The sequence below is a fragment of the Argiope bruennichi genome, chromosome 4 (genome assembly GCF_947563725.1).
Source record: "Argiope bruennichi chromosome 4, qqArgBrue1.1, whole genome shotgun sequence".
Taxonomy (NCBI): Eukaryota; Metazoa; Arthropoda; class Arachnida; order Araneae; family Araneidae; genus Argiope; species Argiope bruennichi.
In genome coordinates, this window is record NC_079154.1 from 116,469,911 (window position 1) to 116,495,709 (window position 25,799).

General features: G+C 30.9%; 1 protein-coding gene across 1 annotated transcript in view; it reads left to right on the forward strand.

Moving 5' to 3' along the window:
* Positions 1-25,411, forward strand: part of LOC129965517 (GRAM domain-containing protein 2B-like) — a 32,923-nt gene extending 7,512 nt beyond the window's left edge. Inside the window, exons 3-13 of the mRNA XM_056079486.1 lie at positions 2,060-2,217; positions 6,479-6,582; positions 8,351-8,446; positions 15,780-15,857; positions 17,315-17,368; positions 19,658-19,880; positions 20,806-20,848; positions 21,456-21,497; positions 22,811-22,912; positions 23,079-23,163; positions 24,992-25,411. Of these exons, the coding sequence (XP_055935461.1) occupies positions 2,060-2,217; positions 6,479-6,582; positions 8,351-8,446; positions 15,780-15,857; positions 17,315-17,368; positions 19,658-19,880; positions 20,806-20,848; positions 21,456-21,497; positions 22,811-22,912; positions 23,079-23,163; positions 24,992-25,075 (1,069 nt within the window). The 3' untranslated portion in view covers positions 25,076-25,411. The remainder of the gene's footprint in view (positions 1-2,059; positions 2,218-6,478; positions 6,583-8,350; positions 8,447-15,779; positions 15,858-17,314; positions 17,369-19,657; positions 19,881-20,805; positions 20,849-21,455; positions 21,498-22,810; positions 22,913-23,078; positions 23,164-24,991) is intronic.
* The last annotated feature ends 388 nt before the right edge of the window (positions 25,412-25,799 follow it).

Sequence of the window (25,799 nt, forward strand, 5' to 3'; positions counted from 1 at the left end):
TCTAGTGAAATCTAACTTCCTCTTTTCGCGCGCAAATCCTTTCCTCTAATGCTGTAACGCCGCGAATTTACAGGTGGTTTTGCACAACAATCCGTAGGCAACGATAGAAACGTTGTGCAAATCGATACTGAACCAACCCCTCTCCAACAAATTGGTCTGTTTACATTCCCTTCCTGCGTTATTAGTTTCCTGCGTGTCCACTTAAGTTCTCGGTGAAGTGCCGGAAAATTATATCTCACTTCTTGTCACACATCGTCTTGTTGACTGTGAGGGTGAGGAAGGGATTGTCGCCGAGATCTCGTCTGCTGAAGTTCGTTGACCCGCCTCTCAATGAGTCGCTCGAGGCTCCCCCTGTAGATCAGTCTCGCAACTTACCTGGCAAGAATTTTTTTTTTTTACTGCCCCTTTTGGCAACAGCAGGAGAATTAAGAAAAACAACAGAAAAAAAAAGTGTTCTTAAATCCATAAGGGTGATGTGTAAAAAATTGATACAGTACGTTTACCTTAGTTTTTTGTTACTTATTTTGCTTGCACGTGTCTTTTGGATAAATTGTTTTGCTGTTGGGGAATAAAAAAATTTTTTTATTATTATTATTTTATGTTTATGTGAAATAGTAACTTCCTTTTCATTTAAGTATGGTACCTTTTGAAGTAATTAAATAAATTTTGGATAAATTTTAGATTAGATAAACAGTAAATAAATTAAAAAGTTTTTCAGAGAATTGTTGACATCGTTTATCTTTTGGTGTACTGTATTATAAAAACCTATAATTTAACTTTTTTTAGAAAAATTTTTATTAATAAAGCTTATTTTAACAATATTTCAGTGCATAAAATCTTTAAATCTGAAAAATATTTAACCAGGTATCAAAAAGTATTCACTCTTTGCTATTGTAACTATTGCTGAAAATACATTTCATCAAGATTTACTTCAGAATAAACTTTAAAATCCGCCAATTAAAAGAATTTAATTTGCTATCTGTTCCTCAACAGATAACAGCATTTGCTAATGCACTGTTATGTTTCAGGGGAAAAATAGCATTAGGAGTTTTTGTTGTTGTTGTTGTAGTTGTTGCTTTTATGCTTTGCAAAAACAGTTATATCTCATAAGTATGATTTTCTTTTGCATATCTTTTTCGTTATCTCGGCATAATCTTCCAATTTTCTTAATTAAAAATTTGCTTGCTTTTTCTCTTATATAACACTTATATGGCATGAAACGAATGAATATCAGTGAAACTTGATTGATTCGAATGTTTTTAATTTAAATTCATTGGTAATTCAACTTTTCTTGTTCTTGGAATTTCTAACGTAATATTTAACGATTATAATCCGAATTTATTTGAATTAATTCGTAGTCAAAATTTAAAAAATTAGAAAAAGAACGGTTTGTACTTTTAAATTGTTTTCTCTAGTTAAATACATAATACCATATGTCTTTGATTTTGCAAATAAATTATTTTTTTATCTGAAATTTTTCATTCATCCTAGGTCATCATTGTTGTACAATATATTCACTCAAAAAGCAATAAAAAGTTGCTCATTCTTTGTTTAAAAAAACTTAACATATTAGTTATGATTTTTTAAAAGTCTTTTTATACAATTTTTTTATTCATTAAAAGTGTTGATATACCATTTGATTATTAAAATTTCTTATTTATTGAAGTTAAAATTTTAAAATTTACCTCCAGTTAATCATATGCAGTTTATTAAAACAATTAGACTTGAAACATCATTATTGCCACTTTTAGTTTAAAAATTAATTTTTAAACTCATTTCTGCTTAATTCGAATTTTTGGATAATCGTATTTTTATTGTATTTCCGAGGGAGGATAATGGTGAGGGCCATTAGTTCTTACCAGAGTGCGATTGCGACGTTGATGGTGATTCAGTTCACGCCGGATGCTACAGCAAGGAGGGGGTAGTTCTTTTTTGGTTTCATTAGTTTCGAACTAAACATGTTTCATTGTAATAAATTTTTGTATTGGTATTTTGTTTTTTAAGCAGATGAATGTAATTGGTTATTGATATTCTGACGATTCAATTTCTTCTTCCCCAGGTGCCTCCAAGAGAAGCGATGTGTGAGTATGCCCAGTGTCTCCCTGACATCGTCCACCACCCACACCATCACCCACAGATCCAGGCTCCTTCGTCTGCAGGACAGACGATTCCGCCACAGGTTTTCACAGCTGCCGGAAGATGAGAAACTCCTCAACTGTGAGTGGCATCTCTTCTCATTTTTCAATTCGCGTTCCCGTTGGCCGCTTGCCATGCGTGAACGAAACTGGAGCGCGAGTTTGTGACGTTCATTCTGAACTCTTTCTTAGTAGGAGTCAACTGCATTTTCTTCGCGTTGAAAAACATTTGATAGCCTCGTTAGAGCTATCATCGTCACAGAGCCGAAAAATGTAATATTGTATCTAAACAAAGATTTTGTCATTGATTTAAATTGGTAACTGAAATGTTTTAATAATAATGTGTGGAATTTTGGCGAAAATGCATCTTATAATTAATATTATATAACTATAATTAACAGATGGAAATAATGAAAATGAAAAATTCTTAAACATCCCTTTGGATTAGAAAACTGTCAAGTAGAAAGTAATTTTTATCAAAAGTAAAGAGACTAAAATCAAATCATAAAAGCGCAAAGTGTTTATAAAGGGTGTCAAAATTAACGCAAGATTTGAATTTGCCACCTTTCATGAACTAAAGTGTTGGCAACCCTATTTTTTAAAAAAAACATTTGGCAACATTGTTTAGGGTAGTAAAAATGGAACTTTACACGATAGAACAACTTGTTTTCATTTGTTTAACAATATTGCAAAAATAATGACAGTCTGGCAGCCACAGTTTGAAAATTTGAGAATTGGCCCTCTAGATCGTGTGATTTAACCCCATTGGATTTCTTTTTATGGGGCTATTTGAAGTCAAAGTCTATGCCAATAAGCCCACAAGCAGGTATGCATTGAAGGAGGAAATGCAACCCAGCATCAAGAAAATTCAACACTTTTATGCAAAGTGATCATGGAAAATTTCTACAACTAGTGCTATGTGCCAACAAAGCCGTGAAGGCCATTTGCCTTTTGCGTTATTCCATACATAATCCTATCCTGTAGATTTGACAATTCAATAAAAATATAACAATTTAAAGGAAAAAAACTATGTTTTTTATTTAATTCAATTCTTGCATTAACACATTGTTCTATTGTATAATGCTCCATTTTTTACTAACCCTAAACTCTCAGCTGTCAAATGTTTTTTAATAGGGTTGGCAGATTTAAATCTTGCGTTGATTTTACTACACCCTTTAGAAATACTCTTTAACAGATTGGAATTTTAATCACATTTATATTTTTAATTTTTAATGAATTTTTAAGAAATTTGATTTCCCGTAATGTTTATTGTGATTTAACGTCCTTGTGAGAACGGATAATCAGATTAATTAGGAAAAATTCGGATAATTGATGGGGGAAAAAAACATGTTCGGAGGAAAAAAAGAAATGTCTTTTATAACTCATTAATTTAATGACTTCAAAAAATTGTGTTTACATTTTGTATACATACATACTATATTAAAATAATACTACTTGAATATATCAATTAACGTTGGTGTTTTCGTTATTTTCATTTTTTTTCTTGGAAAATATTGTTTGGGGTTTTTCTTTTGTCCCTTCAGAACGATCAAAATAATTGAAAATCCGAATAATTAGAGTTTGAATAACTATTGTATATTGTATTGTTGGTTTCCGCGCCTCACACTTTTTTTATAAGTATCGGCCTTAGCATTTTGTTTGCACTTTTTGGCATCTGCATTTTTCATTCTTTAAAAAATTATAATTTTTTACTTTTTAATGCTATAATAAAAGTGTATTTTTTTAAAAAAATCTATTTGTTTTTATTATTTTCTACTTTTTAAGTTCTTAATTGGCGATCTATTCTTATAAATACGATAAAAACTTAAAATCTTTTTTTTCTCCTTAAATTTTTTTTATCGAATTCGACTACTCATATGCAAACAAAATTTCATTAAAATCTATCGATTAATGAATAATTAAATTCTGAAAATATTCGACTATAATATAGTCACCAGGAACATATACATCAAACAAAATTTCAGAACGATAGCTCAGTAATAAGTGAGTAATAATTCGATTGCAAAATTCTATTTTTAGAATCATTAAACAAGTCGAATGAATTAAAATTATAAAATAAAAGTTTTCACTTCCTCTGTATTCTGTAGCTAGAAAAAATACTATGAATTGTACCTGATTCTGTTTTAAATGATGTCAAAAAATGCGAAATCATGGTATATACATTTCAAAATATTTATATTTGTATTTGATAAATTGACTTTAATATTGAGTGAAAATTGTTATTTGGAATCTTATAATTTAGATCTTATAATTTGGAATCATAATGAAATAATATATAATAAGATCTTATAATTTGGAATCATAATGAAATAATATATAATAAGATCTTATAATTTGGAATCATAATGAAATAATATATAATTTAGATCTTATAATTTGGAATCATAATGAAATAATATATAATAAGATCTTATAATTTGGAATCATAATGAAATAATATATAATTTAGATCTTATAATTTGGAATCATAATGAAATAATATATAATAAGATCTTATAATTTGGAATCATAATGAAATAATATATAATAAGATCTTATAATTTGGAATCATAATGAAATAATATATAATTTAGATCTTATAATTTGGAATCATAATGAAATAATATATAATAAGATCTTATAATTTGGAATCATAATGAAATAATATATAATTTAGATCTTATAATTTGGAATCATAATGAAATAATATATAATTTAGATCTTATAATTTGGAATCATAATGAAATAATATATAATAAGATCTTATAATTTGGAATCATAATGAAATAATATATAATATCTTATAATTTGGAATCATAATGAAATAATATATAATAAGATCTTATAATTTGGAATCATAATGAAATAATATATAATAAGATCTTATAATTTGGAATCATAATGAAATAATATATAATAAGATCTTATAATTTGGAATCATAATGAAATATATTCATGAATGTAATGATTTAAAATAGGCAATTTTCTGCTTTTAAAACTTTGCACTTCGAAATTTCTCTATTGCTTCGTGCTGTGTAGAAAATGCATCTTAATTATCCCATACAAGTTGTAATATTATAGATTAATTAAAATGAGAAATATTGTTCTTGTACAGTTAATTATGTTCCAAATATTGCTTATCATTTTAAAGTATTTAATCCTACACTCGACTAAAAAGCGATTAAAATCAACTTTTAATTTAAGGATTAAGTAAGAAACGTTAGACTGAGATTTTTAAACAATAAATAAACGGAAGAAATCTTGAATAAAAAAGGATTCAAATTCTTATCTGGAATCAACTATTTTTCTATTATGAATACCAGTTTTCAAAAGTGAGATAAACCGAACATACGAATCATTTTCCCTTCCGGAAGCTGTTGACGTGCCGTAGAATTCCAAGTAGTTATTTATTCTGAGTTTTCACAAAGAAAATGCACACCTTCTCTGTCACACAGCATTGTTTTGCATTGTTGTCTGGGTATAGAAGAGGGGTGAGCTAGACCGTGAATTATTTCCTCACCGTAAAAATTCGGATTTTATTTTTTTTTCTTTAAAGAAAAGAAAGTAAGAAAATAATGCGACGATTTGTATAACAATGTAGTTGTATAAAATATTTTGTGATAAAAAAAAGTCGTTTGCTAGTAGAAAAAAAATCGTCTGAAAAATTCATTTTGATGTAGAATTAGTATAAGTTTCTTTGTAAATGTAATTCATTTTAATCCTGACACGCATCGAATGTGTTGCGTCTGCTTGGTTTTATAATTAACTGAACATCTTTCATGTACTTAAAACGAATGTGATATCAGTAACGTAATGATATTTTAGTGACTGTTGTAACATGTGAATTGGCTGAATTGCTATTCTGCTATATGTATTCAGTAGCTTTATGCAAAAATTAATCTCAATTTCAAAATAAAAAACCCACAATAGAAAATATTTTCTTTAAATTCTTCAGTTATATACATTAAAATGTTTCGTCGTCTCCATTTATCCGCTTAGAGGAAAAATAAATCGGATTTTTGTCATTGCGTTACATTTTATTCTAATGAAAAACCATAAAACTTTATTCATGGTTTAGAATACTCGCTACTTCGCGAGAAAAATTTTCTTTCAGGTAAAACTTTAAAACTACATTTATACTCCTTTAATATAATAGTTTTCTGTATTGGAGATATAAATATACAAAGACAGAAACCAGCGAATCTACTTTTCTCCGCGTCAGTTTAAGCAATATTTTATATCTCGGAATACCCCTCCCACATTTTTTTAAAAGAATTTTTGTTTATTTCTGTGAATGTTCGTAATTTCTGTGTGTAAATCAATGATTTTTTGTTTGCTTTCAGATTTTTCATGTGCCCTTGTCTCTGACATTCTTCTTCAAGGTCACTTATTCATCACTAAAAACCACTTTGCCTTTTACTCCAATATTTTCGGACATAAAACACAGGTAAGGATCTCATAAACTATTTGTTGTTGTTTTTTTTTACTACAAAATTATTCCCGAATAAGTGCCACAGTAACGATGTCGTTGAATAGACGCGCTCGCTCATTTTTTTTACTTAAGCTCTTCATGAAAAAAAAGTCGCGTAATTTAATGTGGCTTACGTTTTTTAAAAAATTGCGACTTAATGAATTTATTAAAAATCTTGTAGTGAAAGCTTATAAGCCAGTTAACAGCTACGCTACCCGAGCAATTGTTTTTGTATCGTGGTTATGTTACTGGACTGCAAACCACAAGGTCCCAGGTTCTATCCTCGCTTATCACAATTCGCCACATTGGTGACCTCGGACGATGAACCTTCAACCTTCGTACAGCTGTTGTGGCACCATCTATCCACAGCAAACCAAAGTCGTCAGATTCACTTGACGCAGCAAACCAAAGTCGTCAGACTCACTTGACGCAGCAGCAGCATCAGCAACCACTCACCCACACACGCTTGCCATAATGCTTGGTGCTACTCAAATGGATACAGGCGCATTGGAATCAACAGCTAATACATCACCACTCAACAGCCATATCGTTCAACTCATTGGAAGAAGAGTCTGTAGTGAAAGTTTATAAGCCAGTTAACAGCTAAGCTACCCGAGCAATTGCTTTTGTATCGTGGTTATGTTACTGGACTGCGAACCACAAGGTCCCCAGGTTCTATCCTCACTTGTCCCAAATCGCCACAATCTGAACTTCACAGATATTTAGCAATTCTTTTTCCATTTATAAATCATTCGGAGTGTTCCCCATTCAACTTTCTAGTAAAGGTTTACAAATAATCAAATATTGCGTTTACATACCCGGTTTTTATTTAACGTACTCCCGTAATGAGAAGAATAGGGTATGCATTATCTGAAATTTCATCTTCTCCTCATTTGACTGGATCCATATCATTGCATAATGAGGAGAAGATAAAATGGTTTTTCTAAAATTTCATATCCTCCTCGACCGATTGGATCAAAAAATCTCATAATGAGGAGAATAGGATTTGCATTATCTGAAATTCCTTCTTCTCCTCAATTGATTGTCTTCATAATTTGACGCAATTTCTAATTTGGTGACAAAACGATAGCCAAAATTCATCTATCTATGTCCATGCATTTCTCATTTATAAGACAGGGAGATTTCCATCTCATACAAATCGATTAAACAATGAGATATAATTTAAAAATTCAGGGATGTTCAGAAATGTGGAAATTTATCAAAATATTGTGATCAAATTTTTTTTGATGCTGACAGTCGCAAAAAAATGTAATTTCAAACAGCTGCATAGATGTAAATTTTCATAAAAGTTTCCTATGTTTTAGTTCCTAAAATAAGAACTGATTTTAGGTGAAAATATTTTGCAATGTAAGAAGTATTCAGTTTTCAACCTGCCACGAATTTTAGATTTAAAAATTTCGCCCTTCTTTTTAAAATTTATGCAAATAATTGAATGTTTGTCCAATATGTATTTTCTCAATTGATGTACTAAATTTATTCATCAAATTTCAAAATATAAATAATTAAAGTATATATATATAGATATATATATATATATATATATATATATATATATATATATATATATATATATATACTTTAATTATTTATAAAAAGATAGGCATTCTTAGCAATTTGTATTGTTTACATGATTTTTGGATAAATTGACTAGAATTCCTCAGCAAAATGCTTTGATCCAATGCATGTTTAAACATTTTATCAATTTTCTTTTCTGTTTTTTCAGATCCTGATACCTGTTGCGGATGTGGTGAAAGTAACCAAAGAAAAAATCGCCAAAATCATTCCAAATGCAGTTGGAGTGTACACAGAATCTGATAAAGTAAGTCGCCATTCTTATTTGCTTTTCTTTCCTTGCGCGTTTTTATATCTAGGCACGGTTATCTCGACATTCATTGTTTAAGGCTATTCAGAGAAAAAAATAATCGTGACATTTACTCAGCAATTGTTTTATTTTTTGGAGCTTTATGCTAATTGTGATCAAAGGTACTATTTTATGAGACCTGATTTAGTTTTTCACCTATTTATATAAGCAGAAACGCATTTTTAAAAGTTAAAAAAAAAAATCGTTTTGATATCGTTTGCTCTATTCTTATAAGTTGTTTTACGTGGATATTGAAAAGCATTGATAATAAACTTTGCGTGCATTTAATATCTATATAATTTAAAATTAATCTTTTGCGTGCATTTAATCTGTATATAATTTAAAATAAAAAGAGTTTTATATCATGAGAAGTCACTTATAAACGAATGTTATTTAAGAAATTTTCAATCTACAAAAAATTCAGACTTGGTTGCAAATTATTCTCATGGTAAATAAAAGATCGTTATACTATTTTCTCTGAACAAAGAAAAAAAAATCATAAAATTAACTTGTAATAATAATATAAATACGTGTTCAGTGAATTCATTAATGTTGTTCTAATGTTCTTACTAAGTTTTGCATCTAATTTACTCGATTTGACAGTTTGCCATTTAAAGAAAGACAAATTTTTTATCACAAAGTACAGCTAGACAGTTTCTAGCAAAATCAGCATTAAAATGTTTAAGCAGAATTTTATTAAACCTGTAAATTTAGCAACAAATATTAGATCAATTGCTGAGAGGGAAATTGATGTGACCGTTGTAATCTGTCTACAAAAAGATTATTATAAGAAAATAATACTCCTTCGAAATATAAATTTGTATCGTGTCTTTACTTCAATCATTACATTGGAAAATCTGGATTCTTTTTTCTTCCTTTATTTCAAATATTGCAGTCTTGGAATTTTATATTGCTGTAAATCACACCAGGGAACTGAAATATAGGAATGAGATGTTTCAGATTAAGTAAGCCGATTCTCGATTTCCCCAGAGGATTCAATAGTGAAGGTTGTGTTTGCAGCATTTCCAATGACGGGTCGTACCTCCTTCATCAGGGATTGATTCGTCGGCCGGTGTTTGCTATTTGTATATAACCACAGTTATCTATGGCAGTGTTATTATGGCAGTGTCCTGATCATTCAGGACCAGATAATTTATCAGGATCATCACTTATATTACTGTGTTACCAGCAGTTGAATTACTATGACGACTGTGTTACATGCTTCATTGTTAATGTATTTAGCCAATAGTCTCATCCTTGTAATTGCATAGTGACAAAAGTAGAAGAAAGAAATTATATTTGTTCCTTAGACCAGTCTTGAAGATTTCGCATAGTGTTATGGCGAAGAATGGGCAAGGATTAATATAGCTATCATTAATACATTAAGTAGGCATAGTTTTGAGTTTAATTCATGCTTTTAAAATAGAAAGAACGACACCGAGAAGGGGAAGAAAATAAATTTTCATACCTGGACACTACTTGCCATTACTGTCCAACTAGTGCAAGGTGCTGTGAAAACAAAATAGGATTAAATTCTTTTCAGTTTTTAGAATAGAAAGTGGCAAATATTCTAGCCCTCCGAGCATCATTTATCTCCCCCTTTTTACGCCACTGATTCTATAAAACCTATTCTATGTTGACAGTCATTCATTAGAATTAATCCTATAAAATTATGGTGGAAAAATAGTTTTAATTTTGTCTCTAAACATGACCACTCAAAGTGGATCATTTGAAAGCGTCAATTCTGTTATCATTATCAAAAACAACCTGCAAACTACAAGACTGAAACTCTTTTAATTTCTGAATAGTAATTTCGCTGCCACGCATTCACTGTCACGGCCAGGACTCGATTTTTTTTTTTTTTTTTTTTTGCTGAAGGCCTTTTTAGCACAAAAAGTAAACTAAATGGTGTTGCTCAACAACTAACAATACCCAGAGCCTATTTTTGTGTAAAAATAATTATCTGGCGGAGCGGGAAAAGAAACCGCAGCCCACATTGAGTGAATCCGATTGATATCACGAAAGGCTTTGTTGAAGCCGAAACAATCGAGGAAAGAAATGATTAATACTGTGTAAAAAATGATTAGATTTATAAGTTAGTTTTTGATCTTTTTTAATTTTTTTTTTACTCATAAGTACCAAAAAAATTTTATTTTATATACAGGGTGGTTATAATTGAACATCCCCTATAAACAGCTTTCTACAACGCAAACGGATGAACGGATTGCAATGAAATTTGGTATACATACTGTACATAAGATACCCTCACAGAATTTTGGGAAAAAAAAAATACAAAATTTTTACCAGAGGAAAAATATTTTTCCGGAAAAACATTAAATTTAATACAGGAACAATATTAACATTTATTGACTGGTTTCAGATCATCTTGTCATTGAACCACATTAAGTAAAAGTAAAGAAAAAAAGAACAGTACGCTTTTTGAGAGAAAAAAAAGCAGTTCAGTTTGCAGAAACAAGAACAGATTAGGACGAAATTGCACAGTTATTAATCGTGTCCAGGATGATGTAGGGAAAAGTGCTCCATGTGACCACCCTCATTCACCTGCAAAAGTTCAAGTAGATGCACAGTGTGTTCAACAGCAGATCGTAACTAATCAGTTGTGATTAGGGATTGCAATACCGGTATACCGGGATACCGAATACCGGTATTTTGAGCCATTTTACAATTTTGTAATACCGGTATTCACAAGTTTAAATACCGGTTTTTCGGTATTTACTAGAAATTTTTAAAATTGTCTCCACTATATGTTCAGCGATCGCCAACATAGCAAAATAGTATACATTTTTGTTTTTAATGTCTCCCTAACGGGCGAAATGAATTAGCTAATTAATGGCTTAAATCTAAATTAGCGAAACATGGATTGTCCCTCAAAGAAGATATTGTATCCATAACGACTAATGGAGCAACAGTTATGAAAAAAGTTGGAAAGTTGATTGCTGCAAATCAGCAATTGTGCTATGCTCATGGAATTCAATTAGGAGTAATAGATGTATTATACCAAAAAAATAAATAAAGAAATAACAGAAGAATTTAAATGCTGTGGATATAGAAACTTCGGATTCCGACATTGAAGACAGTAAGAGTGAGAGTGATATTGACAATGTAATTGTTGAAGAAGATATTGCTAATGAAGATGAAATACTGACCCATCAAGAATTGCTTCCTATAATTTATAAAGTTCGAAAAATTATTAAGATATTTAAACGTTCCCTTACAAAAAATGCCATATTACAAAAATATATACTAACTGAAAATAAAACACAATATATGTTAATAATAGATTCTAAGACACGTTGGAACAGTTTACTCCTAATGATGGAACGATTTTTGAAATTTAGAAATCCAATCCAAAAAGCAATAATCGACTTAAACCTGTAAACTAATTTTTCAGATAGTGAATTCGACTTAATATCCAGAACTATATCAGCTTTACTTCCAATAAAACTGACTATAGAGGCATTATGTCGGAGACATTTTAATTTATTAACAGCTAATGCAACAATAAATTTCATGTTGCAGTCATGAAAGAACAGCACACATCACTATCTGAAGAATTACATATTACATTGAAAAATCGCACAGAAGAAAGGCATACCGAAATAGAAAATGTTTTATGGTATTTACATAAGTATAAGGATTTTAAAAATAAAAATGAAAAAGAAAAGAAAATAATCAATTCAATTTTTTTATCCACAAACCTATCCTTATTCAGAAGAATTCGGTTCAGTTATCGAAGATTATGATGACACTAATGTCGATAGTGAAAAGGAATTGTCTCTTGAGCAAAAATAAGAATTAGAGATAAACAAAAAAAAATTCATCGAACCAAAATACAATACAGAAATTAGCTATATCCAAAGCTATCTGACGAGAAATTGATTTATTTGAAAATGAGGGATTTAGAGATAAATACTTGGAAAAAGTATATCGCGCATTGCTAACAGTACCATGTACCACCAACTAGCGTAGATGCCGAAAGAGCGTTTTCGACAGCTGGTAATTTTCACACAAAATTACTTTTCAGACTTAAAGGCAGTGCAATTGATGCATTATGTTTTTTAAGATCACATTTCAAAAATTTGTAATAGTACCACAGACTAAATAGTGATATTTACACTTTTTTTGTGATTGAAATAAATAAGATTTTCCTTTACTTTTTTGTGATTCTTTATATACTGTTATAATTTATAAGTTACATATTATTTTTGTGATATTTACACTCTCTTATAAAACTGGCAAATAAAACAAAGAAACACCTGCGTTTTCTTTCTTTTTCTAAAATTTCTAATACCGGTATTAAGATCTAAAAAATACCGAATACCGGTATTAAAATTTTGGTCCGGTATTGCAATCCCTAGTTGTGATGCTTCGCACATGAAGCGTTATGGAGTTCTTTAAGTCATTCAACGTCGCAATAGCTGCACGATACACCAGACATTTTAAGTGGCCGCATAACCAGAAATTGCACGCACATAAAACATGATAACGTCTTCATACGTTTCATACCCTAACCTGCTTTGCATAAAGCTTCCTCTTCTTCGCAAGCATGCAAATCTCGACATTTTTTACCTAGAATTGGCAACTTTTCCCGGTTTTATATTTTGTTACTCATGATTTTTCTTCTAGATTATTAATATTGTTTCTGTATTCCGTTTTGGTCGTTTATTGTGTTAAATGTAATGTTTTTCAGGAAAAAACGCCCTCTGGTGGAAATTTTGGAACTTTTTTTTTTCTCGTGTAAAGTTTGTATACCAAATTTCGTTGCAATCCGCTTGTCCGTTTACGTTTTAGGATGCTGTTTATAGGGGAAGTTTAATTAGAACCACCCTGTATGTATATATCTTTCTTATAAATATATGATCTAGATATTTTAAAAACCTCACATAATCATAGTCGGATTAGATTCGATTACTTAGATTAACGTCCCGTTTGAAAGCAACACGAGGGCTATTTAGGGACAGACCCCATAATTTTCAACCTCGGTCAGATGACGAGGAAAGACACCTGAGCTGGTGCTCCTCTTTCCGAATTTCCGCCCCACATCAGGGAAAGGGAGTTTGGTCCCATCAGATTTAATGTGCGCAAGGCCCGCATGCACGACGGATCTTTAGCAGAATCGGGTCGCGAACTTGGAGCCTTCCGGCCCAGAGACCGATACCACTCTTACAAGTCATGTAAGAGCGCTGACGTGTAAGTTTCTAGCTACTCTTTCCTCCCTCGAAACTGGATTCTTTTTTAATTATTTTAGTAAAAATAGATTTTAAACAAAAAAAATAATTCGTCAAGCTAAAATAACAGTACTTTAATCTCGAGTCACCTTGCAAGCGAATTTTGAAAACATGAAAAATATTTTAAAATGTGGGGTCGCTCATTAGTTATATATTTGATAATCTAGCCTTAAAAGCATTTTCAGATTTTAACTAAGGCGAAAGTAAAGTCGCTCCAGAGGCGGATGTTTTTATAATGGCTTGTTTATAAAACCATTGTTTTGATAAAGAAGAAATATGTTTATCTAAACAATTGTTTAGAAAATCAAGCTGTTTCAGTTTAAAATATTATGAATACACTAAATCAAAACTTTTGTACTAAGCTATTCTACGCAATGTATTTTGATGCATGAAGGCACCAATCTAGTTTTTAAGACCCCAACAAAACACTCAAGGTCATGCAATCTAATTTCTATTCTGTTTCCTTTTGCACGCGCTGAAACACCCTCATCGCGACGTGATTCTGAGAGTAATATCCTCCTGTACAAATAGTGCTTCATCGTGACGCAGCTAGTCTCGTGATATTGAACCAAATTCGAGGGATTTTCCTTTACATATTTCATAATAGTCTGATGATAGAAATCACCAGGAAACAGTGACATAAAATCTTTGTTGCTTAATTATAGTTGATGAGGTTATCTAACAATCTTAGATTCCGATTTCCATCTTTCCTCCTCTTTAAACCATTTTTGAAAATTGTCCTCCAGTGACATAGTAAGAGTATAGGGTCCCCTGGGCCTAATATTTTCTTTCACATATATGGAAGAAAATATAGTGTTATATATATATATATTATTATCATCATCTTTCATATTGTGTTTAGAAGTATTTAGGGAATTGAGATACGCGAGGAAAGAACCTGGGACCTTGTGGTTCGCAGTCCAATAACATAACCAGTATACAAAAGCATATGCTCGTGTAGTATAGTTGTTAACTGGCTTATATGCTATTCACCACAAGTACAAGATGAAAAGAAAAAAAAAATGTTCTGCTTAATACCTTCATGTTCATGCATGCCCATGGGAAGGTGAGGGGGGAGAGATAAAAAATCCCTATGATCTGCCGATCAGGGATAAGGGAGAGGCTAGGCCGAGCTAGTCCTGATCTGCCCTGATCGTGGTGTTCTTTTAAACTGATTCCTAGAGGGGTGGCGGTAGGTTATACCCCCTTTATCACCTTTCCTTCCTTCAATGAATTCATCAAATTTTTCAATGCCGTTTACAAGCTTGAGGGCTGTTTTTCTGTTCTTCATGTTTACATGAAAACATTAAACCTCATGTTTAGATTATTGAAGAAAAATTAAGTAGACATTTTAGGGAAAAAAAACCTTTGGAAATGAATGTTTAACCGTTCCATAGTTTCGAGTGAAGTTTACAGTTTTGTATTAAGTATTTAAAGAGAGATAAAATTTTTTAACAAATTTAATACATTGATAATATAAATAACGATATCTATGTGGATCATTCGCTTATTTTTTTTTCTCCCCAGAGAAACTCTGACATATATTATATGTGATGCATCATTGTTTTTGAATAAAACTTCAACCTTATTGGAGTTTAATTTATTTTCTGTTTTAATATACATAATTTGCCTAGAGCCACCAAATGATATAGTTATTTCTGAAAATAATGGATCAACATTTTGCATTATAGATTTAGTTCTTTCATTTCCTTAATCAAAATATTATATTTTAAATTTGATTATCCTGCTATAAGTAAGTTTTAAATATTGTAAAATTACTTTAGCTGCCAATAAAATATATCATCCGTAATCTTTGTTATCAACTTTCATCATCAGTTGTTTCACATTCTGTCTGTAACCCATCTTATCATTTTACAGTTTGTTGTTGAGTGGTTATATCTTTAGGGGAAAAAAATATAATGTAATATGACTCTCTTTTATATATAGGGAAAGGTATGTTGAAGTGTGAAACTTCATGTGATTTTTTTTCGATAGAAAAATAACCACATTGATTGCTTATCTGTTTTTGTTTTTCTTTGCAGTATGTCTTCGGGTCTATGCTGTCGAGAGATACCGCTTTCCGTGTCATACAACAGACCTGGATTCTTTCCACGGATCCGGTAAGTGTATTAAACTGTTTACATTCTTTATTCGACTGCACTGAGTTTCACTGTTTTCTATAAAATAATAATTTTGTGTTTACTATGAGAAAATATTGTCTATTAAAAGCTTAACGTAGCTTTACAGTTTACAACCAATGGTAAAAAATGTATATCGTGAACCGGATACCTACAAAATCGAGCAGCTGTGGACAATACAGGTCTGCACCCACCCCCCTCTTATCAAAAAAAAAAAAAAAAAACTACCATAGGATTTTCTTATTGTTTCTTATATTCTTATAGTTCTTTTATTCTTTTTTATTTATTTCTTTATACATTTCTCGAAGAAAATATTTAAACATTTCCATTACATCAGGGTTGGTTGGTTGTGAGTTTTAGTGGCGCAAGAGCCAACCTTGGCTAAACTGCGCCAGTCGTATGGTTAGAATATTGACGATCGTGGAATAGAAAAAACGTTAAAATAATTGTATCAAAAGATTTTTAAAAGAGTTACTTTAAAAGTTTGAATTTCACACGTGAAAAAGTTAAAAAATGGTAAGAACTAGATATACCCGTAAAAACTAATGGCCCTTAAAAACTGAAAAAGATTTCCCTGGGGCTTTACTCCCACTAAGTCTGACATTGTTAGTGATGAAGTTCTAATAAAATGAATACGCTGAGTATTAAAATTTGGACACTCTATCAAAATATGATTAACACTAAAAACAGTATTGCAAATAGGAGATGTAGGCTTGCATCAGGGATTCTTGCAAAACATGTTTTTAGTTTAATTAACCATAAATTTTGTCTTTTTGATATGGAATCTGGTATCCTATTCTTAAGTCAAAAAACTTATCCAATAATGATTTCATAAATTAATTATATATTTCTAAAAGTGTTCACAACATAATTTCTACTCATACAAGTATGACTTAATAAATAGATTTTTGTATTTGTAAGGTAAGTGACATCATTTCTCCAAATTTCTTTCTTTTTTTTAGTATCGAAAAGATTTTTTGTGATTGAAATTTTCTTTTTTATTTGTGATTTGAATTTTTTTATCAAGTTTCTAACTGAAGAAAACTGCGGATCTCCAAGAGTTTAACAGGCCGCGGTGGCCTGGTGGTAAGGTCTCGGCTTGTGAGCCGTAGGGTTTCAGGTTCGAGACCCGATTCCATCGAAGAACCGTCGTATAAGGGGGTCTGTTGCACGTTAAATCCGTCATGCCAAACGTCCTCCTGCTGGTGTGATGTAGTGTGGAGAGGGGGGTGCCAGCTCAGGTGTCGTCCTCGTCATCTGACCGTGGTTCAAAATGACGAGGTCCGTCCCAAAATAGCCCTAGTGTTGCTTTACAACGGGACGTTAATATAACTAAATTAAACTAAAACTAAACCAAGAGTTTAACTGTTGCATAGAATGCTTTTAGTACCCCTGGATATATTTCGAATGTATATTAATGCTTCGTTTTCACTTCATAGGGTTTAGGCTTACCCGATGACAGTGATAGTGAGGTATCTCCTGCTATCATGCTGGTAAGTAAATCTATTACTTATATACAAAGTGTGAAAATGTTCCTTCCTTATTTTCATACATTCGTGCTCTTGTATGCTTTCTTAATAAGAGCATAAAATCTATATGCATGTGTTACTGTACTTACACATATTGTTAGTATCGTAGCTTTGGAATAAAACCCATTTCTATAGCAACCGTCATAACATAAACTTCAGGAACTGCCCCTTCTCGCGATCGACAGACTATTTATCACATGACTAATTAACTTTGGAATATATTTCTTGATGATGATGTGTTCGTGTTACCACGGAAAGGGGGTGCAGTAGCTTCTGAGGGTAAAGACCCCTAAGCACCCGAGGGCAGAAGTCTGACTTCTAGCTCACATGAAGATGAAACTCACACATTCGCTTGCACAACCCCTTTTTACACGGAGGCACATTCACACACCTCACAGATAGAACAACCATGCCCGAACCGAGATTCGAACCGGAAACGCCCAGATCACGGGAAAGATGCGCTACCCCTATACCAGGACGGTTTACTTATGGAGACGGAATTAAAAGAGCTTAGTGGCGAATATGTTACATCAGGAACAAAAATATATTACAACACGGTATGAAACTTGCTACATTCTTTGAAAACAAAATTAGCATGTTCTCACTAACTCGAATATGATACAAGTGTGTATAATATGAGTAATTTAAAGAAAATAGCTGTACTTGCTGCTAAATCCGATTTCACCAAAGTTCATCTATTTAGTATGTGAGAATCAAGGCGTTCTCCAACTGTTAATGAGGTTCCAGCTCAGATGTTGTATACGTTATATAAACGCTGTTCATAATTACCGAAAGCTTTTCCAAATTGGCTCCAGTGCTGTTTCCAAATCGGATGTTAGTGTTTCTAAACTAAACTGAACAGTTTAACATGCCTAGAAATTTATAAAATGCATTAAGTTGTTTTCTACTCAGTTTTCGGTCTCACGCAATTCAGAATTAACGCCTTCTCTCTTTCTCTATCACACCAATCCTCCTTTTTGATTATAATTTTAAAAAAATTTGGCATCAAGAATCCTTTTTCTGCTTACTTTAATTGTATAATTCTTTTACTAGATTTTTCTATCGTAAAGCACTGTGCTGAGCCCTTTAAAATTTTTATATAAACTGTAAATAAGTGAAAAAATTTTTGGCCGAATCATGGAGGTCTTCTATTATTTTATTTAAATTCAACTTAATTCTGGTAAGGAGATACATAACTTTCGTAATTAAACTGTACTCTGTAAGCTTTATATTCATTTTTCGCTTCCCCAGAGGTGTATAAAAAATACTAACATTTGTGGTGGAATGAAGATCATTATGATCCATGCAATAGAAGAAAAAGAACGCGTGTTTTCAGGAACATTTCTTTAATGATCACATTTCACTCAAAAAAACAAAGACAAGACATTAACGCGTGCACATCTTAACAGAACAGCATGTCATCTCATTATAATGACAATTGCAGAGCACTATGGGATGCGTACCTAATTAGGTAGCGCCATCTATTATCCAAAAGAAAAGATAGAAAAATGCAACTGCTACACTTTTCTTTAATGTTAATATGGTGCAATTTCGTGAAGCGTCTGCTACTACAATGAAAGATTCCCAAACATTGCATAAAAATAAGAAGTGCGGATTTGTATAATATTTTCTCGAAAACTTTGCATGTCATTTAAGTCATGCAAATGTTATTTTTGGAGAACTTTCTGGTAAAAGCTGTTGTCAAATTTGCATTACTGTCAAAATTGCGTTTAGTCCTAATTGCGGAAATGTTTCTTTATTTGCTATGTTTTTCAGCAGGAAAATGTGCTATAATTAATTGAGATTAGATCATAATTTTCTAATAAAATCAAAACGCACTATTCAAATTTGACATTCATTTTCCTTTTTGGTTTTTCCTTGAAAACTAGCATCAAATGATTGATTTATTATCCTTCGTAATTATTAATCGATAATTTGGATCGATTCATTTAAATACGTATATCATACTGACTAATATACTCACTCTTAAGAAAGGGAAATAATAGCTGACGTGACGATTTTTATCTAATTTTCTGGGAGAAGAAATACTTGCATCTCTTTTAAGCAAGCTTTGATAAAATATCTTTTTCGATTAGATATGGATTACTGCTTGATAATGAAAAATTTACTCTTTATAATCAAACTGTTACTGAATAATCCATTTGCCACTAATATAATACCAGTGATAATTATAGCATTGGTGCGATAGCTCGGAAAGATCACTTAGTATTATTTTTTTCCTCCTTCCTTCAGCTAGCAGACGAAGATTCTTCTGTAAGCAGTGGTATATCAGGCAACCTTATGTCCGACGAAGTGCCTGTGACCAGCTCAGAGAAGACCCCCACGCCGGAAGTGGGGGATTCTCTGAAATCCAGAATCACAGAGTCACCCTCGATTCCACCCCCAAGAAACCCCCCAGCAGCACTTGCCAAGCAACGCATCAGCATCTCCAGGTGCAGCTTAGACTTCGCAAAAGGTATTTTATTTATTAATACTTCAAAAGTATTTATTATCGAACTGTAATAACTTGTATATTATTTATCGTCTGTTATATAAGTATTCCATTAGAAAAAAGAAAATTGGTTTTGTTTTCTTAAAATATTTTAATGTAATGTAACCTGAACTCAAAGGTTAAACCACAGGTATATAATGTAGCATGTATTTATTTCGATATAGTTTTTACCATAGAAAAACATTTATAAAAATAAGGAAATGTAGTATTCTTATCCAAAATTATAATTACTAGTGTTGAAAACCAACTCTTTTTTATTATATCAAATACTTTTAAATACATTAGAATCATATTCAAAATAATTTATGTTAATGGACTTCTCAAAACAGGCTTGTGTTACCATAGATTGAAAAAAGGGCTAGCAATTGCATTTATATAATTTCTTAAAAATAAATTCTTGGCTATTGCAAAAATCATTATCTGGTTTATAAGTTAAAAATTCTTCTTATTTAGAATATTTATACTACGTACGTAATTGCTTTGCTCTGTGAAAGTTTGGTCTGTTATGTTTTTTCATTTTAGATAGCGGTATTTTTGCTTTATTGTATTTAGAAATATGTATGGTATATCAAACTCCTTTGCTCTTCTTTGTTTGCTTTTATATTATTTTTTAATTGATCATTTATATCATATCTTTTGTCAACTCATCGTTTATTGCCAGATGAAAAGAGAATTAATATATTAAATTGAACGCATTTCTTTTTATTACTTATTGCCGATTTTTTAAAAACTTTTTTCGAAAACTTCATTTATTTATTTATTGAATCTTGCAATTTTCAATCACATTTTTATTATTATCGTTTTGAAATTGTATTAGATTGTTCTGTAAAAAATATGTTAATACTTGAGGTATATACGATTTTTTAATGCTGTATTCATTCAATTTCAGGTTACATGATCAAAATAGATGAAATTATTAAAGAATTATCACAGTAAGTAAATTGTTATTCCTTTATATTCTTTTTAGTTAATTTGTTTATTTTAATAAATGCTGTCTTTTCCTTAAAATACTAACCACATTCTGAAAAGATGAAAATCTTGCAATATCAAAAATAATGTTTAGTATCTATCATGAAAGGAAATCCGTAAATAATTCCAGAGAAGTTTAAAAAATAGAAATTTTAATTATTAGTTATGTTATCATCTGCATTATATTTCTGCTTCTTTTTTCTTTAATTTTCTAAATATATTAAAAATTTATTAAACACGAGCGAAAAATTCTATATTGATTTTTCATTTTAATTTATCATCTTTAGGGATTTTTATTGTGTTATTTTTGAATTAATATGTAATTAAAGTGGAAATATAAATTTAGATATAAATTCCTTTTTAGCCTATATTCTGTCTTTTCTCACAATCTGTTCTGTTAAGGAGATTTGATATAAATGTTGAATAAATTATTAACATTTTTCTCATGGCTTCTTGAGTATATTAATGATTTTTTAATTATATATATGATGCAATAATTATAAAATTAATTAATGTAACGATCAATAATATATTAAATTGTTTCCTAATTGAATACTTTTATTTTTGTAGACTATCTCGGACCTCCCTCCTTTTCGTAATGTCTACACTTCTGTAAGTATACAATTTTTCTACCTACTATTTGTATATAATAATTGCTCTTGTAAAATGTCATTAGAGCGAATATATTTTAAAAGCATTAAATATTTTATAAACTTTACTTCCCATTACCACTTATATAACAAATTTTTGGAGATTATAATAATTATTGACAACTTCTTATCGTCATCTTAATTATAGCTTCAATATCATTATATCTACATAACTGATAGGGAATAATAGATCAGGAGTAGAATTTTCCGTAAAACGAAATATTGATCATTTTTTTATACTGAAATAATTTAAGAGTATTAAATTAAATAATATAATGTAGTACTTGTCGGTTGTAACGGTGACCAATAAGCGCCAAGAAAAAATTTCGCCAATTTGGCGATTTCAGTCGTTAAACTATATGTACAGCTCCGATTATACAGCTTGACCCGTGAGTATATTTTTATAATTTGGCGAATTTTTTTTCTTGCCGTTTTTTGGTCGCTGTTAAAACCGAATTGTATCTATAAAATCAAAATAACTAATAGATGATTTTTTTTTTTCGTCTAAAGTTTCTGAAATTCACTGCGAATGAATGGGTGAGAAATAAGCTCCAAAGATTTGACTCATAATTAATATGCTAACTACGCATTCGCAATATCATTTGAAAGAAATTTAAAAATGAACAGGCCATACATGAGAATCGGGTAAATGCCGCCAAGTTGTAACACGATAAGTCACCAAATATTGTAAATCTTTTAATTTCTCACTAGATTCGTGTGACATGTTCTAGTAATTTGGTTAGAATTTTTTCCGCCTTGGCGAGTATCCGATTCTCCTATTTTACCAAATTAAATTCTCAAGTTTTTCTCACGAAATTAAAACAAAAATTTTAATTTCATCGCTGTTTGTGTGAAAAATAATTTAATATAAATAAAACTGAACGCATTTTTAATATTTCGTTATTTAAAAGTTAAGAATATAACTAACACGATTCATCTAAAAAAATCAAACATTATTTTAGCCCTATGAAAATTTTTACATTGAACTCTTGTTTTCTATTAACACAAATTAAACTTCAGTTGAAACAAAAAAACATCATGGTGCCTGTGTCTGCGCAGTTGCTTAATTGCATGCGTATTTTATTAAATATATTTCAGTTTTAGTTTTAAACACAAACAAATTACAAAATGTTGCCTAATTATTGTGTCATACCTTTTTTGCGATAATTAAAAATATAATGCTATAATGACCGCAGTTTTGATATCGTCTATTGATAGATATGTACGTTTTCATTTAATTTACATTAAATATTCCCTTTTCTTTCTTTTTTTCAGCCTTGTTATTCTTTTTATTTCCACCACAGTTCTTCTATACAGAATACATTTACTTCACCAAAAGCTTTTAGTTCAAGACGAACTACAATTAGGCATTCCAAGGTACTTTTTTTTTTCTTCTTTATTTGGTTTTGAAATACAAATTTTCATATTTTATAAAAATGCATATATTTTTTTTTTTTTTAAAGGCATATTTCAATATGTATTTTCTTTGCTTTTAGTTGAATTGTGAATAATAAAAGCCATTTTTTTTTTTTCTTTTTTTTAGCTTCGAAAGAATTCCAGATCTCCTTCCAACAGACTTTTCTAATGTAGTGAAAAACTTAGAAGAACGGATACAAAGCTTATCTGAAGTAATTTCCTTTTCTTTTTTTTTTTTTGTAAATTTTTGATTAAATTAATTTTATATGCCAGAGGCGACTTATCAAATAAGGAAGGAGCATTCCATAAAAGATATTTAGAAAAGTGAATTTTAATTTCTATTAAATCACTTTATTCACCGTCAGATATTAATTTTTCTGCATTGTGATAATTTAATCTGCTTTATTTCCATTTTATGCTGAAGTGCTGGTTTCAATATGTCTTGAATATGTCAATATATTTCAATTTGTATTGAAATCAAATATCGTTGTCCGAATAATAAATTTACAGCTAGAAAAATAGTATACTTAAATAATATGTAGTAAGTTGGATGGTTTAGTTATATTAATATTCCGTTTTAAAGCAACACTAGGGCTATTTTGGGACGGACATCGTAATTTTGAACGGCGGTCAGATTAGGAGGGCGACACCTGAGCTAGCACCCCCCCTCCAAATTTCCACATTACACCAGAAGGACGGATTTAAAGTGCTATATACCCGCTTACACGATGGTTCTTCGGTGGAATCGGGTCTCGAACCTGAATCCTTCCGAAACCGAGACCTTACCACCAGACCACCGCAGCCCGTAGTAAACTGGAAGTTAAGAAATTATAAGAAAAAAATTAAACTTATTGTACGAAATATTGCAACATGATGATATTTAAGACTTTATTTAGAGTATATTTTTAAATTTTACTCTTAATTATATAGTACATAAAACATGCTTAATATCCACTAAAAACATCGAAAACTATTGTGAAATGTACTTAAATAGATCTTTAAAAGTTTTTGAAATTAGAGGAAAAAATTGTATAGTAATAAAATTGGTTATTACTGAAAATTATATATTTTTAAATGATGACTGGTGTAAATTTTATTTTAAGAACAATAATACGCTCTGAAGTGATTTGGGATAATGTTAAAACTTGAATTAAGAATTTGTATTAAAAATATAAGGGAGTATATTTATCTAAGAAGTAATTTGGCACCTTTTGGTTTAATAATTGGCTTTTGGTTGATTTTTCAATCACGTATATCGCATTAAGCAGTTTGTACACCCATCCTATAGACATACGTATTTATAAAAAATGAAAACGGAATGCCTATCTCCATTTATAGGGAAAGATTGTTTGCAATTCCAATAATGATACCTTTCCCTATTTATTTGGCATATGTCCTTACCGATTTATTGGCGGGGAGACCTGTGGAACGACAAGAGGTTTTCACGACCCATTTGACGTCACAAAATGATGCTTACTGAATGATGATGTCGTGTCCGCGTTACCACGGAAAGGGGTTGCAGCAGCTTCTGAGGATAGAGACCCAAGGGCAGAAGTCTGACTTCTAGCTCATATGAAGATGAGACTCACACATTCGCTTGCACAACCCCTTTTTACAGGGGGCACATTCACACACCTCACAGATAGAACACAGATGAACAACCATGCACGAACCGGGACGCCCAGATCACGAGGAAGACGCGCAACCTCTACACCAGGACACCGGTGATGCTTACTGAATTATTCTTATATTTGATTGCATAGATTCTAAATCGCAACGGAATTTAAAATAATAATATTCAAATAATTATAAAGTAATGTTTTTGAATTGATTGAGGCAGCTTCAATGGATGCGACGTTACTATATCCGTCCCATTTGCACAAAATATTGAACGATATTTCCAAGATGTTGTGAATGTCATACAAGATTGTGTTGACATCGTACCAATATTTGTTAGCATTTTACATTGATAGAGAAATTATTTATTTCTTTGTCGGAAAAGTCATAAATATTAATTTGAATTTTTTCCGTTCATTACAGGTTCGAACAACTTTAGAGAAACTTCTGATAATGACGAACAATGCTCATCAAGTGCCTCGGTCCATTCCTCAGCATGTCACATGAAGCTGAAGAAGAGCAAAGCACCGACAGTGATAGCGAAGCTTGGCAAGAAGTACAACCGAGTTTCCAAGGGCGATGTTTTACCCTCGAGACCGAAGAAAATGCCTTTACTCAATGCAAATATGACTTTTGTGAAACCCTTTTTTCGAACTCTTTCAAGAACTTACACGAGCCAGATTTGGAAGGCCATAGTTTGCAATTGCACCACAGAAAAGCGGGACTTCAATGTGGATGTGTGTTAGAAATTGTTTTGCCTTATGTTTAGTATTTGTTTGAATATTTGGAATAGTTTAATTTAAAGAACGTTTTTCCATTAAAAAGGATATGTTTGAGTTATAATTGATTCAGTTTTCATTTACAATGTGTGAACATTTTTCAATCGACACTCTAGCAAAATGCACAAAAGCAACCCACAAAAAGTTGCTATGTAAAAGAAAACAATATATATATTTCTGCTATAGGAATAGCCGGATTATTAAATAAGGGAAATAAGCAACTGCCTAGAAACCCGGCACCCTCGAGATTTTTTTTTTTTTTTTTTGTAGAATTATTAGTTATTTTTGTCCTTTTATTTTATTGGGAAGATCGTACATTTGATTTTATTCAAATTAGAAAGAAATATTGTTGAAATTAATTTTGTAATATTTCTAATTACCATTTGCAAATTTTATATCTTATAATTCTAAAAAAAATGTCCATCCTATAATTAAATATTATTTATTTTATT